Source organism: Amphiura filiformis, chromosome 15 (genome assembly GCF_039555335.1).
Source record: "Amphiura filiformis chromosome 15, Afil_fr2py, whole genome shotgun sequence".
Taxonomy (NCBI): domain Eukaryota; kingdom Metazoa; phylum Echinodermata; class Ophiuroidea; order Amphilepidida; family Amphiuridae; genus Amphiura; species Amphiura filiformis.
Genome location: NC_092642.1, coordinates 34,685,603 through 34,699,157, shown reverse-complemented (window position 1 = coordinate 34,699,157; position 13,555 = coordinate 34,685,603). Strand labels below are relative to the sequence as shown.

The 13,555-nt window shown below is 36.9% G+C and overlaps 1 protein-coding gene across 1 annotated transcript; it reads right to left on the bottom strand.

The window, feature by feature from the left end:
* Positions 1-1,992: 1,992 nt before the first annotated feature.
* Positions 1,993-13,113, bottom strand: LOC140171558 (cytochrome c oxidase assembly protein COX18, mitochondrial-like). Its single transcript, XM_072194831.1, has 5 exons — positions 12,531-13,113; positions 8,838-8,988; positions 7,976-8,097; positions 7,167-7,274; positions 1,993-5,589 (listed from the first exon to the last, which is right to left on the bottom strand). Exons 1-5 carry the CDS (start codon positions 13,110-13,112, stop codon positions 5,401-5,403), a joined length of 1,152 nt encoding a protein of 383 aa, XP_072050932.1. The 5' UTR covers position 13,113; the 3' UTR covers positions 1,993-5,400.
* Positions 13,114-13,555: the final 442 nt, after the last annotated feature.

The following is a 13,555-nucleotide window of genomic DNA, read 5'->3' as shown; positions in this document are numbered from 1 at the left end:
CAGAGCTAAAGGGTACTCGCTACTTGTTGACATATTGGTCTTTCTTTAGGATATTCAGTGGTGAACGCAACTGGTACCTAAATTCTTTTGCAGTCCGTATTGCATCATGGTTTTTCTTATAGTGACAAATCCAATATTGCTATTAACCGCTACTTTACAGTCAACGAGGGCAACATTGTATTTTTTTTTTGCAGTGCAGACTACATTTTGCAATTATACCAAAAGCAAATTGTTGGTTTGTCCTTTGGCAACGAACCCTCAGCAGCACACTAAGTGGTTGGTTGCTTTGTTTGAGGAAGTCCAGCAGCTTGGCTTGATTGTTTGGATGGGCTGCCAAGACTCGGCTTATGGGTGGTGTGTTACCAAGATGTCTAGCTCGGCACCTCACTTGATAGGTTGCATCTATAGGGATAGCTGGTATTTGTTCCTTTTGAGGAAAACCATGTGCAATAAATATCATTTTTAACCCAATAAAAATCAATATGAAACCAGTTTTACATTGTCTTGATTTTATTGTGTCTTGTCTTTTCTTATATCAATACATCGAGGGTTGACAAACAGAAGGCCTTGACTCACTTTTGGCCATTTTGAGATTTTGGTACCAAAATAATCTGTAATACCCACAGATTCTTAAAATCATAAGCCTTAACTCAATTCAACTTCCTATTGCATCTATAGCACAATAATACTTGGTCACATCTCAATGCAAAATATTATTTTTACTCATTTTTCTCAAAAAGGCACTTTTTGAGTTAAGGCCTTCTGTTTGTCAACCCCCGACATGTACAATACAATGTCTAGGTGACAATGTCCTTAGAGATGAAATCATAACTCGACTGCCGGTTCCGATTGTTCCAAACAATGGAAACCGAAGGGAATCAGTGGTTGACTGCTTTTCAAGTTTTGATTTCGTCCCTTACCAAATTGCCATGCCACCATTTTTCTTTCAGTTTCTAGGAGAAATGAATACTCCACTGACATTTTCATGCAGCTTGAAATGCACCTTTATCCAAGTGTCAATTTGAAGCTTGAACCTACCCACCTCATGTCTCGGCATATTATTGATCGAATCGACGTCAATAATATGCAGAGGCTTGAGGTGGGTAGGTTCAAGCTTCAAAATAAGAGGGTCTTCTTAAGTTGCAAAACAACTATTTTCCCTCCTTAAAAAGGATGCTTTCCAAATATTGAGTTGTTTTGGTAAGAAGCAAAATGCATGTCTTATACCAGATCAGCTGTCAATCGGGTCACAACCCATTAAACAAAGCAGTAAATAAATTGAAATAGCAACCTTTTTTTTTCTTATATAAAAACAAATTGGTGCACCTCACACCATTAGAAGTACAAAATTAGGTTAGACTAACAGTGTCTGGACTCTGTAAACCTTCACCCCCTTATACAGTTGTGTCATATTGGGTTGAGCATCAAACTGGCAATAGCCATGAAATGAAGAAAAAGTAGGTAATGGTGAATCCAACGAATGAGGACACAAAACACACCAAGGATCAATAAATGAATATATGAACAACTGGAAAGAAAAAAAGCAAGGTACACCAACTTGACGTGGGGGAACAAGTAAAATACAAGCAGTACAAAACACAACAGACAATTAGGCCTACATTGGTTGTTTGGTCAATGATTTTCATCACTTTTTCTTCTAGGTTTTGTTTGTCTACTATATACACAGTGATTTTCATCACTCCAGTGTACTTTTGTACTGTTTTCCTGACACCTCCGTGGGTTCTGGAATTGGCCATTTTTGGTCATAAAACTTGGGCACTCGGCACCGAATTTTGCCTGTTTTTAGGCCTACATTGGTTGTTTGGTTTTTGTCTACTTATGTGCTCAATGATTTTCATCACTTGTTCTAGTACACTTTTTCTTCTAATGCCTATTTTGTTCCCCCACTTCGTACCGTCTAGTCTGTATTTTACTTGCTCCCCCACGTCAAGTTGGTGTACCTTGCTTTTCTTTTCTTTTCTTTGCTTTTCTTTCCACATGAAAGGAAGCATTCTATGTAACTTTACACAATGTTATATAACTGATTCAATTCCCAATTTCAGGCTCAATCATCAACTTGATGACCATGCAAGGTGGAATAGTGTGCCTAAGTTGTTTAAATGTTTAAAACATTGACATAACGTCAACTATATGGAATATTTCTGACCTGCTCTAACATAATAAAATCAAAAAAATGACATTACAGATCTTTACTTAAAGCTTTAAAATCATAACAATCATGTACCAGTCTCTACAAGTAGCAAAGACACACTGTGAATTCACTGATTTGGGTGTAATTTTGTCCAAGAAAGTATAAAGTGTTAGAAAAAAAATGTTTGTTAATGTTTTGTACTATCCTATACACCAATCCGAGAAGCGTTTACTGTATTTGGCCCTCTATTGACGGCAACACGGATGTACCAGAGAATTCAATACTCATGATTGTGTATTGAATATCGCTATTGTGTACAATTCCCGGGTACAATTCTGTATAGCACACAATAAATAATGGATAGAACCCCCGACCTCGGGACACCGCAGTTTTACATCGGGGACACCGCAGTAATGGCGAAGTCGGATAGGTGTATAGATAAGAAACTGAAAATTTAATATTTCTGAGTTCCGACTGATTTTGCTTGATCGCATCACATATGATCATTCCCAGTCATCAAGATTGATAAAATAATTATATAATAAAATGTATAGAAACACTTGGTTATAGAAACAATTGATTATGTATTCAATTATCATTAGCCTAAGCTATCCTAAAATGTGACCATCCATCTCAAACCGCTCGCAAAGTCGGCAAATTGTATTTCGAGTTACAGTGCAAAATATGCATAGAGGTTGTATTCATATGTCCCTAATATTTGTCCGACATGTTTCTCATTTTAGGCCAGTCAAACACCAATCTTTAATCCTATTGTTGAAGAGGATAATAAGCTTATACTTATGTATAGCATTAGTAAAAGCTTAAGTCTTTGTTTGCTTTGGCTAAATCCTGTTCAAGTGGTGGGTTAATCAACAATTAACAATGAGAGGATATTCCTGAACGTCGTTCAGTTGGGGATTATTTTGAAGTGACCGCCAATTATGACCATTTGATATTTAATACCAGCAATGTGGAAAAGAGAAATAATGTAGTGCCAAAATAATGTACCCTTTTACTGAAGGAGCAAAGTTTAACAAGTTATAACTCCGCTTCTGGATATTGTTTGAAGTCAAATGATATATCATTGTAAAGCTTATGATATATATTTTCTAAACACGGAAGAAAACAAATTTGACTAGGGGCCAACTTTACGAGCGTTTCGACCTGGACGGTCACAAATGTAGAATAAGGCTGTCAATTGGGTCACACACACTCCTTAGAGATTGATGTCTTTCCAAAAATACACCAAAAAATTATTACTGAAACAGATATTTGCAATTTCAATTTTAAAACTAAAAATTACATTTCTGTTAATTGCACAAAACTAGGCTGTAGCGTAACTTTTGAACACTCACCAGCTGGGCATGTAATTCTAAAAACTTGCCAGCCGGACTACATGGTTACTGGCCCTGACATTCAACTAAAATATACTGCGCCAATAAAGTATCCTTACACTTGGAACAATAATCATAATTTCAAAACTGAACAGTATTGGGGTAAATTTGTTTTTTTAATAGATGCCCTATTTAATCCTGCACATTATGACACCACATTGAATCCAATGTGACCTGAAGAAGTAAAGTTACAAGCAATTAAATAGACAAAGGTACAGTTTTAAAAGTGACAAACTGGCCTATACAAGGCGCAAAAAGATTCCAACAAGCGAAACAAAGAGACAACACAGCTTCTTCAATGAAGTGTTATTTAAAGCAGTTTTTATTTCAGTTTTTGCTTCTCTGTACTTTTCATAACTTTCATTTTATTTGTCAGCTCTTTTGTTTCAGTTTTCTTTTGTTCCTTTTGTTCTTAATTAAAGCCAAACGCATAAATTAGTCATTCACCACTCTCAAACCAGATGTCTAGTCTGTGGAGTTCTGAATAGGCCAGTTTGTCACTTTTAAAACTGGACCTTCGTCTAATCAAATGCTTGTAACTTTGCTTCTTGAAGTCACATTGGATTCAATGTGGTGTCATAATGTGTAGGATTAAATAGGGCATCTATTAAAAAAACAAATTTACCCCAATATTGTTCAGTTTGGAAGTTGTGATTATTTATCCAAGTGTAAGGATACTTTATTGGCGCAGTATAATTACCAGGCATGTGATTCTGAACTGCAGCAAAGTTATTTGCCACAGGTGTGTGGGCAGGTGTTTAAAGGCAGATAGTGATTCACAGATCATCGAAAATCAGATTTGCATTTTGTAAGAAGTACAATTGATAATACCAAAAGTGACCAAATCAGGATAGATTACACTTTGGCATTTTAGTCAACATTGGAAGCTCTTGTCCATACAGACACTTACAGCACCATGCAATTGAACGGAGCTTCACATATTTTCAGGACAGTTTTGTTCTCTCCCTTATTGTCACTTTTTCATTTTGAAAAAAAAAACACCTTATGAGTATTTCATAGACTCCTCTTTCACTTTTCTTTCAAATTTTTCTATGCCCAAATCATATTGGGATATTCCAGTTAAAATCTATACACCCCCTATGGTAGACATGACCTTAATCTCCCACACAGGGAGTGTGAATTTCAAATGGAATCACCCACTCGGGTAATATTCTACACTTTCACCCCATCATAATGCCCATATCCTGGGCTATTCCAGTTGAAATCCATACACCCCCTATTCATATGGACTCGCCCATTTAGGTAACCCCATTTGAAATTCACACTCCTTGTTTGGCAGATTAAGATCATGTCTTAACGGGTATATGGATTTCAACTAGAATAGCCCATTAGCAGTTACAGCAAGTGACCTAAAAATACCAGTTTCATTTCCAAAAACATAACCAGCGTTCAGTCGAGGCCAGCGACTCTCGATTTGACGCTGGGGCATTCAAATGACTTCTGATTTATACACCAGAAATCTTTTTTTTCTTCAATCAAGCGACTGATGTAAATGCTAAGAACATTTCTAAAATGTTACAGGCCTTGTGACTACTAAATATGATATGGGGAAATGTGCATGATACTCACGGTTATCATTAATGGTAATGCCAGTTCTTTTTTTGAAAAAATGTTCTTATTTGAAACACAAACATTCCATTTTAAGGGTCCAAGACCAAATATTGAAATATTCAGTATTATCAGCCAAATTTAGTGCCGGTCAGGAAAGCATCAATAAGGGCTACGTGCCGGTCGTTGGCACCGAGTGCTGGCTGTGGTTGACAGGTGCAGTGACATCCCTGATGTTGATGCCTTTAAGCTACAGCCCTGTGATTAAAAAAAATGGGTTACAAATCAAGCCACATATTTCTTTGATTTCTTGGTGTATTTATCTATCAGCGCTTTCTGTGTATCTGTTAATGGATGCTTCATCTCGCTGGGTGTCTCCGCGATATCTAGGAGTCTTCGTACACCGACTATCCTGAGGAGGGCAAAGTGTACCAGGCCAATCATACTAGATGTCAACCAGTAAAGCGTGACAGCCTGGAGACAAAAGAAGAAGGGAAATGAAAAGTATTGGATTGATGTGAAAAAGACATTTTTATCTGCTTGATAGGGGTTTAGTATCAAACTATATAGTAACAAATTGTATTCTTAAACACACTTGAGAACATTCCTGCAACCTTATTGGTTCTTACCAGTGTATATGACACAATATCATACACTCTAGCGCGTGGGTGCCGACGCGATACTCGTATGCGCTAATTGTTTCAACAACTCCTCTAATCCACACTTTTACTGTAGCGTATACGCGAACGCGGGCGAGGTTACACAAGAGCGCGTACAATTCGTCATGCCTGGAACCTGTGTGTGTATGCAAGCTTTTTAGAAGTTGAATTCAGAATTTTTTTCAGGTAGCGGCTAAACATTGCAGTTTTATTCTGTAGTTTTATTGCAGATATCAACAGAGAAATCATCGAAGTTTTTGTAAGGCTGGGTGGCAATGATTAACTGACATTCCTCACGAAATAAACATGTGAATTATGCAATCTTTAGCTTCTTTTCGTTGTTGAAAGGGATTCAATCATGTTTCACCACTGTTCATCACCGTTTAACAACTCGCGTCCGATGTGTCTGCATGGTCGGGTAAACCATGCAGACGACGTGGCCGCATCGTTGTTAAACGTTAAATCGCTGATGAACAACGGTGAAACATGATTGAATCCCTAAACCAATCGGAGGGACTGGTCGATTTTAAGCCCTAGATAATTCCATGTAAAATGTAGGATTTCATTTGATTATAATTTGGTATACTTATGATATTTTTATTTGAATTGAAGTGTTTAAGAATGAAAATAAATATAACACAGGCGACCTCATTATTTTTGGCGTAAAACAACTCATGCAGCTTCGCCTCATTGTTTTACTTAAAATAATTATGTTGCCCATGTTATATGAGATGATAGATACATTCCAGCAGCTAAAAACAATACCTTTATTCTCTTTACAAAATTTTTAATTTCAAATGAATTTAAAATTGCCATTCAAAGGAATGACAAAGTGCACTTCTAGTTTCATTGATTATTTACACACAATACACTTACACCCCATACTCTCTCTCTCTTTCCTACACACCCCAGTGACACAGACACCGAAACATTACCAGTGTGTAAAATTGAGCCCGTCCACACATACGAGATGGGCTACTTCAGATATGTTATTTTCCCAACCAGCCCATTTGACGGAGACGCAATGAAATATTGCCACTATAACTAGTAGTAGCATACCAACTGATGAAATACCAGGACAAGTAGCATACCGACTGATGAAATACCAGGACCAAATTGATCAAATTTGTGATGTTTATCACATTTAGCGGCTACAATTATCTTTATTTTGACTCCTTTCAGCATTAAAATTGCAAATATAAGCACACTTCCCACACACATGTCCCAGCACGGTCATTTTACGTCCCGTTAAAATTGCCCAGCTGGTTTTATGGACAGGTTACTATCAGGCCCGACAGCTTACTTTTAAGAGCAGTCTGACCTGCGGAATTGTTGGCTTTTTGGCTGCCTTTCATACACTGACATTGCATATTATATGTCATTTATACTTACTGATGGCATACATGCAGCAACACAAGCCATACCAACAGAGATGCCCCTGAATGCATAAACTCCCATATGTTGTGTTCTCTCCAGTGGACCTTTCCTCACTGACCATAGCTAGAATAAAATACACATGAACATTTATAATCATTAGTTTCAGAAAATACAGGCCATATATTTTCCAAACTGAAAAGTAATAACAGCATTGAAGACATACAGTATCTATATACTATAGGGCGATTTTACAAAAAGGTCATTAGTTCAAATCTGCCTCCAGAAGAAGACATGATGCATGGAACAATTACAAATAAAGCAAATGAGTCAATCAATATTGTTTCAACTGAGGATTTCTTTTGCGCATCATGTCTTCTGGAGGCCGATTTGAACTAATGCCCTTTCGTGAAATCGCCCTATTTAAGGAGGATCTGTCAGTGCTAAATATTTCTACCTTTTTCACTAATTACAGACTGATAAGTCACAGATAGGGCAAACTATATAATCCTTATGAAAAGAGGAATAATTTAGAATTGCTTTTTTTGAGCAATTTTGAATTTTGACCCCTGTATAAACTGACCATGGAATTCTAGAATTGCCCAAGGGCACCAACGGGACACCCATCAAATTCTTCGTCGGTCTCAACACATAGAGGCGTACGTGCAGGAAAAACATACTTGAAGGATATGCTACTAATAAACATAGTACTCCTCAATATTACCTCTCAGTAGACCAATTCTATTTGAAATTAAAGGAGTTCAGATTTAGAGTCTGAAGTCTCTTGCCAAAAGTATTTGGTTCAATTACACTTTGCATTTCCTTACCTCTGTTAAAGTTAAGTTCACAAGACCATAGAGTATTGCTAATGTTATGCTTGGCTCCGTCAAATCACTAAACCACAAAGCACCTTGGGTACACAACTCTGGTAGGAAGTCTATGTCTGGTTCTGGGTTGGATATAGAAGAATATGTGAAAGTAAAGTGTGAAAGCATTTTAAGACATGTCAAAGCATTCAGGTCATATTTTTCCAGGTTGGGTATTTTTGTTTTAAAAATAATACAGTTTATTTCAGGCAGGTAATTGGTCTTATGAAATAAGCCACTGGTCACTATTCCATGCATATTTATTACTTATTTATCCATAGAGGTTATCCATGTTACTCATGTGTTACTTCTAACAAAAGGCTCTGGTTCCCGTAGTATTCCTCATTCAAACCAATTTGATGCACAACCTCTGAGTTACTTGCATGACTTACGCAGGCTATTTTGAAGAAAAAAAAGATATGCATTTTTTCCCCCAAAACACTAAAAAAAATTAGGTCTTTTTGGGAAAAAAATCCATATTTTCAATATAAAAGGTCAAAATTTTCAATTGATCATCGGCTTTTCCTCCCAGCTACATACACTTTAAGAATATATCATTAGGTTGATAAAAATGTACTTTGAGGACTGTTATATATCAAAAATTTGAAAAATATCAAATTTTAATAATTTGTCATAAAATTTGTATTATCTGATATCAGAAAGAAATGCTTCGTGTTCAGAATGCAATTCGATACGTCTGAGGTGCTCTCACGTCCCACAAAAAATACTGTTGAAATGCCATAAACGCTCATTCTAGATCCCTTAAATTTCCCACTTCATATTACATCACAAAACTATGTAGCTACATATACTCATCACTAACCTGCCATGAAGAGATCTGGGAATTTCCCAGTCATCTGTCCTATTGCAACAGTGAATGTTGACCATAATGTCATCTGAGCACCTACAACATAGAACAACCTCCTTGGTGAACAACGCTGGTTCCAATGGACATCGTCAACTATATACCTCAACTGCAATATAATGGAAACATAAAGGTCACAAGATTTTACAATAAACAATTGGGTACAATTACCGAGTAGGGGGTAACTTGCTAGACTTGAGTCCAGTCCTCGTTTATGGAGTTAGGATTAGGGTTTAGGGTTTGGGATAGCAGTCTTGTAATAAGACTAATCGAGTTGCACCCTATTTGGTAATTGCTCCAACAATGAATCAATCTTGGTGATTTAACATCCGCTACACTTTAGTACTTTAGACTGATCAAGCTGATTTTCGGATATGAGATGCACAGTTGAAAATTAATTATTAAAATATTTGGTGACCTCAGTCGACCTTTGACCTTGTATGTGACCTTTGACCTCACGAAATTGGATAAAGTATGTAGACCAAACAAATTGATATATTTCTGGAAACATTGGGTTTTGTTACTTCTAATGTTGTTAGAAGCATGCTTTGTTAAAACTTTCAAGTTCAGAAAATCATTGATCATCATCATCATCTTCATCATCATCATCATTATAGTATCAGTGGGTAGGCCTAACATGGGGTTTTGTTCATGTTTCCAAAAAAAATGCCAATGTCAATTAGATGACTGTACTGGGTATAGCAGTTGGCTATCATCATCATCATCATTATAGTATCAGTGGGTAGGCCTAACATGGGGTTTTGTTCATGTTTCCAAAAAAAATGCCAATGTCAATTAGATGACTGTACTGGGTATAGCAGTTGGCTATGCATGGTTAAAGAAAAATATTAAAAATATTAATGTGCCACTGGGTGCACCATTGAGAAAACAAGGTCGGAAAGCATCTTGCAGGCTTATTCTTTTGCTAAATAGTTAACGAAATACCCCCAGAAGACATAGCATGTGTAGCAGTTAGATGAAGATGCTTAATAAAAATATTAATGTGCATGAAAAATCCGCAAGTCAGGAGAAAATTATTTTGGAAACCATGTTGTAGGTCTATAAATATTTCTTTAATGTGCATGCATCGTGCGAAAGTCGGAAGTAAAAGGAGGTCGGAAACCTTGTAGGCTTATTCTTTTGGACCAATAGAGCTAAATAGTTAACTAAATACCTTCAGAAGACATAGCATTAGGTGGTTATTAAAGAACATTAATGTGCATGAAAAATCTGCAAGTCAGAAGAAAATTATTTCGGAAACCATCTTGTAGGTCTACAAATATTTCTTTAATGTGCATGCATCGTGCGAAAGTCGGAAGTAAAAGGAGGTCGGAAACCTTCTTGTAGGCTTATTCTATTGGACCAATAGAGCTAAATAGTTAATTCTATTACCCCCACGACCCATTATTCAAAATCGCGCACTGTAATTTGTTGAAACGCGTCACGTGACAGACCATTAATTAGCGATAAAGTGTCAAGGACAACGAACTTTATGTTCTTCTATCATCACAACGCACAGCAGAGCGCACAGCACACCTGCTTAGGGGAGAATGGAATGTCAGGGGTGTGTTATTGTATGTGCATACCTGCTTATAGGGGAGAATGGAATGTTAGGTTGTGTTATTGGAATGTGCATACGCTTTGGCTACGCGTATGTACTCCACCTTGAGGTAAACAACTTGAAATATTTGGGCAAAAAAATTGATATTTTCTCTTTAAATCACACTATTTTGTGGTAATAGAATAGAAATAAAGGGTGCAGCATTATCCTTTACATAAATAATGTGTCCTCGGCAGTAAAAAGCGTTTAAATAATGGGTTCGGCTGCGCCTCACCCATTATTTACGTTTTACTGCCTCGACACATTATTTTTTAAATGTAAAGGATCATGCATTACCCTTTATTTCTTAACTAAATACCTTCAGAAGACATAGCATTAATTAGGTGGTTATTAAAAATATTAATGTGCATGAAAAATCTGCAAGTCAGAAGAAAATTATTTCGGAAACCATCTTGTAGGCCTATAAAATATTTCTTTAATGTGCATGCAAGGTGCGAAAGTCGGAAGTAAAAGGAGGAGGAAAGGAAACCTTCTTGTATGCTTATTCTTTTGCACCAAAAGAGCTAAATAGTTAACTAAATACCTTCAGATGACATAGTATTAGGTGGTTAATTAAAAATATTAATGTGCATGAAAAATCTGCAAGTCAGAAGAAAATTATTTCGGAAAGCATCTTGTAGGCCTATTAAATAATAATTTTTTAATGTGCATGCATCATCGAAAGTCGAGAGAAAAACGATGTAGGCAACAACTTTAACAAACCAAGAAAGTGGTCAAATGATACCAGTAATTCAGTCGGTAGTCTAATCTTGCAGCTGTTTATCTTTTTAAGACACAACATTTTATTATTTTGGTCAAAATTCTGGAATTCCGTATTTTTTTTGGGGTGACCGTACTACCGTATTTTTCATGTTTTACCGTATAAAATACGGTGAAACCGTACTAGTTGGCATGTCTGTAATCTCAGCAATCTCAGAACATTTTGTTGTTGCAATTCATTTACTTATCAATAGCTTTTGAAAATTGTCCAAAATCATAATGTGACCTGCTTTCACAAAACGAGTCTAAAGTCACAAGTTGGTAGTTTTGAAACATACTGTATGCTGAGTTTATGTTCTTTGTTAGTCGTGCACCTGTACAAGCCAGTAGTACCGTATGTCTTTTGTGAACCATAGCCTTACCCTAGCTAACACTAACCCTAGCCCTATCTTACCATTTTTATAATCGGCATAATGAATTGTGTTTCATATTCAACATAGTGAACCTTATTTCATATTCAAAACAGCGAACCTTACTTTTGACATAGCAACAATGGCTATAATTTACCATGTAGCGTAAAAATGCATCATGGCTATTTCGTGTCCATGTAATAACTTGCAAGTTTGAAACAAGATACAAATAACTTGCAACATCTTATAGGGTGGAAAGCAGGCCTGGAAAATGTGAGAAATTCTGCAATCTCCTTGCCGTGAAATTTGGTCATTTGGAGGGAAATTTTGCTTTTCTGGAAAAAGAGATACATAAGAAATGGTATGAAATCCTGGTAAGTTAGAGGGAAATTTATCTCTCTTGCCGGGTAAAAAAACATTTTCCAAGCCTGGTGGAAAGACCAATTGACTATTTCAGTTGAAATCCACACTACCACTGTTGAAGTTTTTTGCAATATCTTCCACAGGGGGAGAATGTTTTTCAAATGTAATTGGCCAAAGTTTAAAATCATTTTGAAACTCATACTCCCCCTGTATTATGGCTTTACCTATATCTTCCACAATTGGAGTGAGTATTTCAAATGGAAGTTACCCAATTATCTGTTCTATTCAAAACTCATACTCCCTTTGTGGAAGTCTTTAGCTAAACTTTCCACAGCAGGGACTGTCTTTTGGAATTTACAGGAGAGCATTAAAGAGCTGTTTAGAGCATTTACAATATAATGTAAGGAGAGAATGGTCAACTAAGGAGAGCTAAAACTTACTCTCCTATATCAGATTGAAGGAGAGCAGTAGAGAGCGATTGCTCTCACTCTCCTTAAAAGGCAGTCCCTGCCACAGGAGTGGTATGGTTTTTAAATAGAATAGCCCATTATTCCTCACCTCTTGACCGTAGTAATCTTCCAGCTGCTGCTGCGACCATTTCTGCAGCTTTGCCGTTGCAATCGACTTTTGCTTCAACTGCTCAGCTTGTGTATTAATCTCAACTTGTGAGTTCTCTAGCCTAGCAAAGATTCTATGCTGATACACACTAAAGGGCAAAATCAAAGCTGTCCTAAAAAATACCGCTACCATCGCTATAGTCAACCACCACGGGTACGACTCATTCAAGTGTTCCAGATATTCATAGGCAAATTCCGTCGGAGACGGTATATAAAATTGCGATAGATTCTTGTCGGAGCTGATAATTTCAATTTTGGTGCGCACGCCGATTGGTTCTTGTCCGACAACGAGAAGTCCACCTGTTTTTATTAGATGATTGTTCCATAATTGGTTGCTGGATGACAAGGTGTATCTGTGGTATTTAGGTTGGTGAGAATACGAGTACGACCTCTGACAGGTACGATACATGGGAGGCCATTTCATTTGCTGTTGTAATTGTGAGTGGTAGGCACATACTGCTACAGTTCTACTGTGGGCAAAAGCTGACTGCCTCAATGATGCCAATTGCCTGATTGCTTGCATCCTTTCCTGTCGAACAAAATGAGAAAGCAACAAAATGTTGTGGTGAATTATTCTAAGAACTAGAATTTCGAGGTTATCGGGTTGCGTGGTTCTCGACGCAAAGCATTGGCCGCCAATGCCTCCACCTTGACACACATCATTTTAACCAGGGTGATTTCACTTGGAGCTGTCGTAAAAAAATCCAATTCCAAAAAAATAATGCAAATGAGCTACCAAATTAGCAATTTTGTGACAAAACCTGGTGGCATTGAAAGATTACCAATTGCCACCCCTCCACAGGCGATCGGATGAAAATGTTGCTTAAACTGCTCTTCAACAAAATTTTAGACAGTTCAAAATGGACAAACTTTACTCAAAAGATACAGTTGACTCATCAAAATAACTTTCATCCAAATTTCAACATTTTACAGAATAGATAACATCCGTTGCAAAAAATGTCAACA

Coding starts and splice junctions, on each gene's coding strand:
- LOC140171558 (XM_072194831.1), bottom strand. CDS start 13,112: ATGCAAGCAATCAGGCAATTGGCATCATTGAGGCAGTCAGCTTTTGCC. Junction 8,989..12,530: donor AAGATTACTACGGTCAAGAG/GTGAGGAATAAT, acceptor ATTATATTGCAG/TTGAGGTATATAGTTGACGA. Junction 7,275..7,975: donor TGAACTTAACTTTAACAGAG/GTAAGGAAATGC, acceptor ATTTTATTCTAG/CTATGGTCAGTGAGGAAAGG.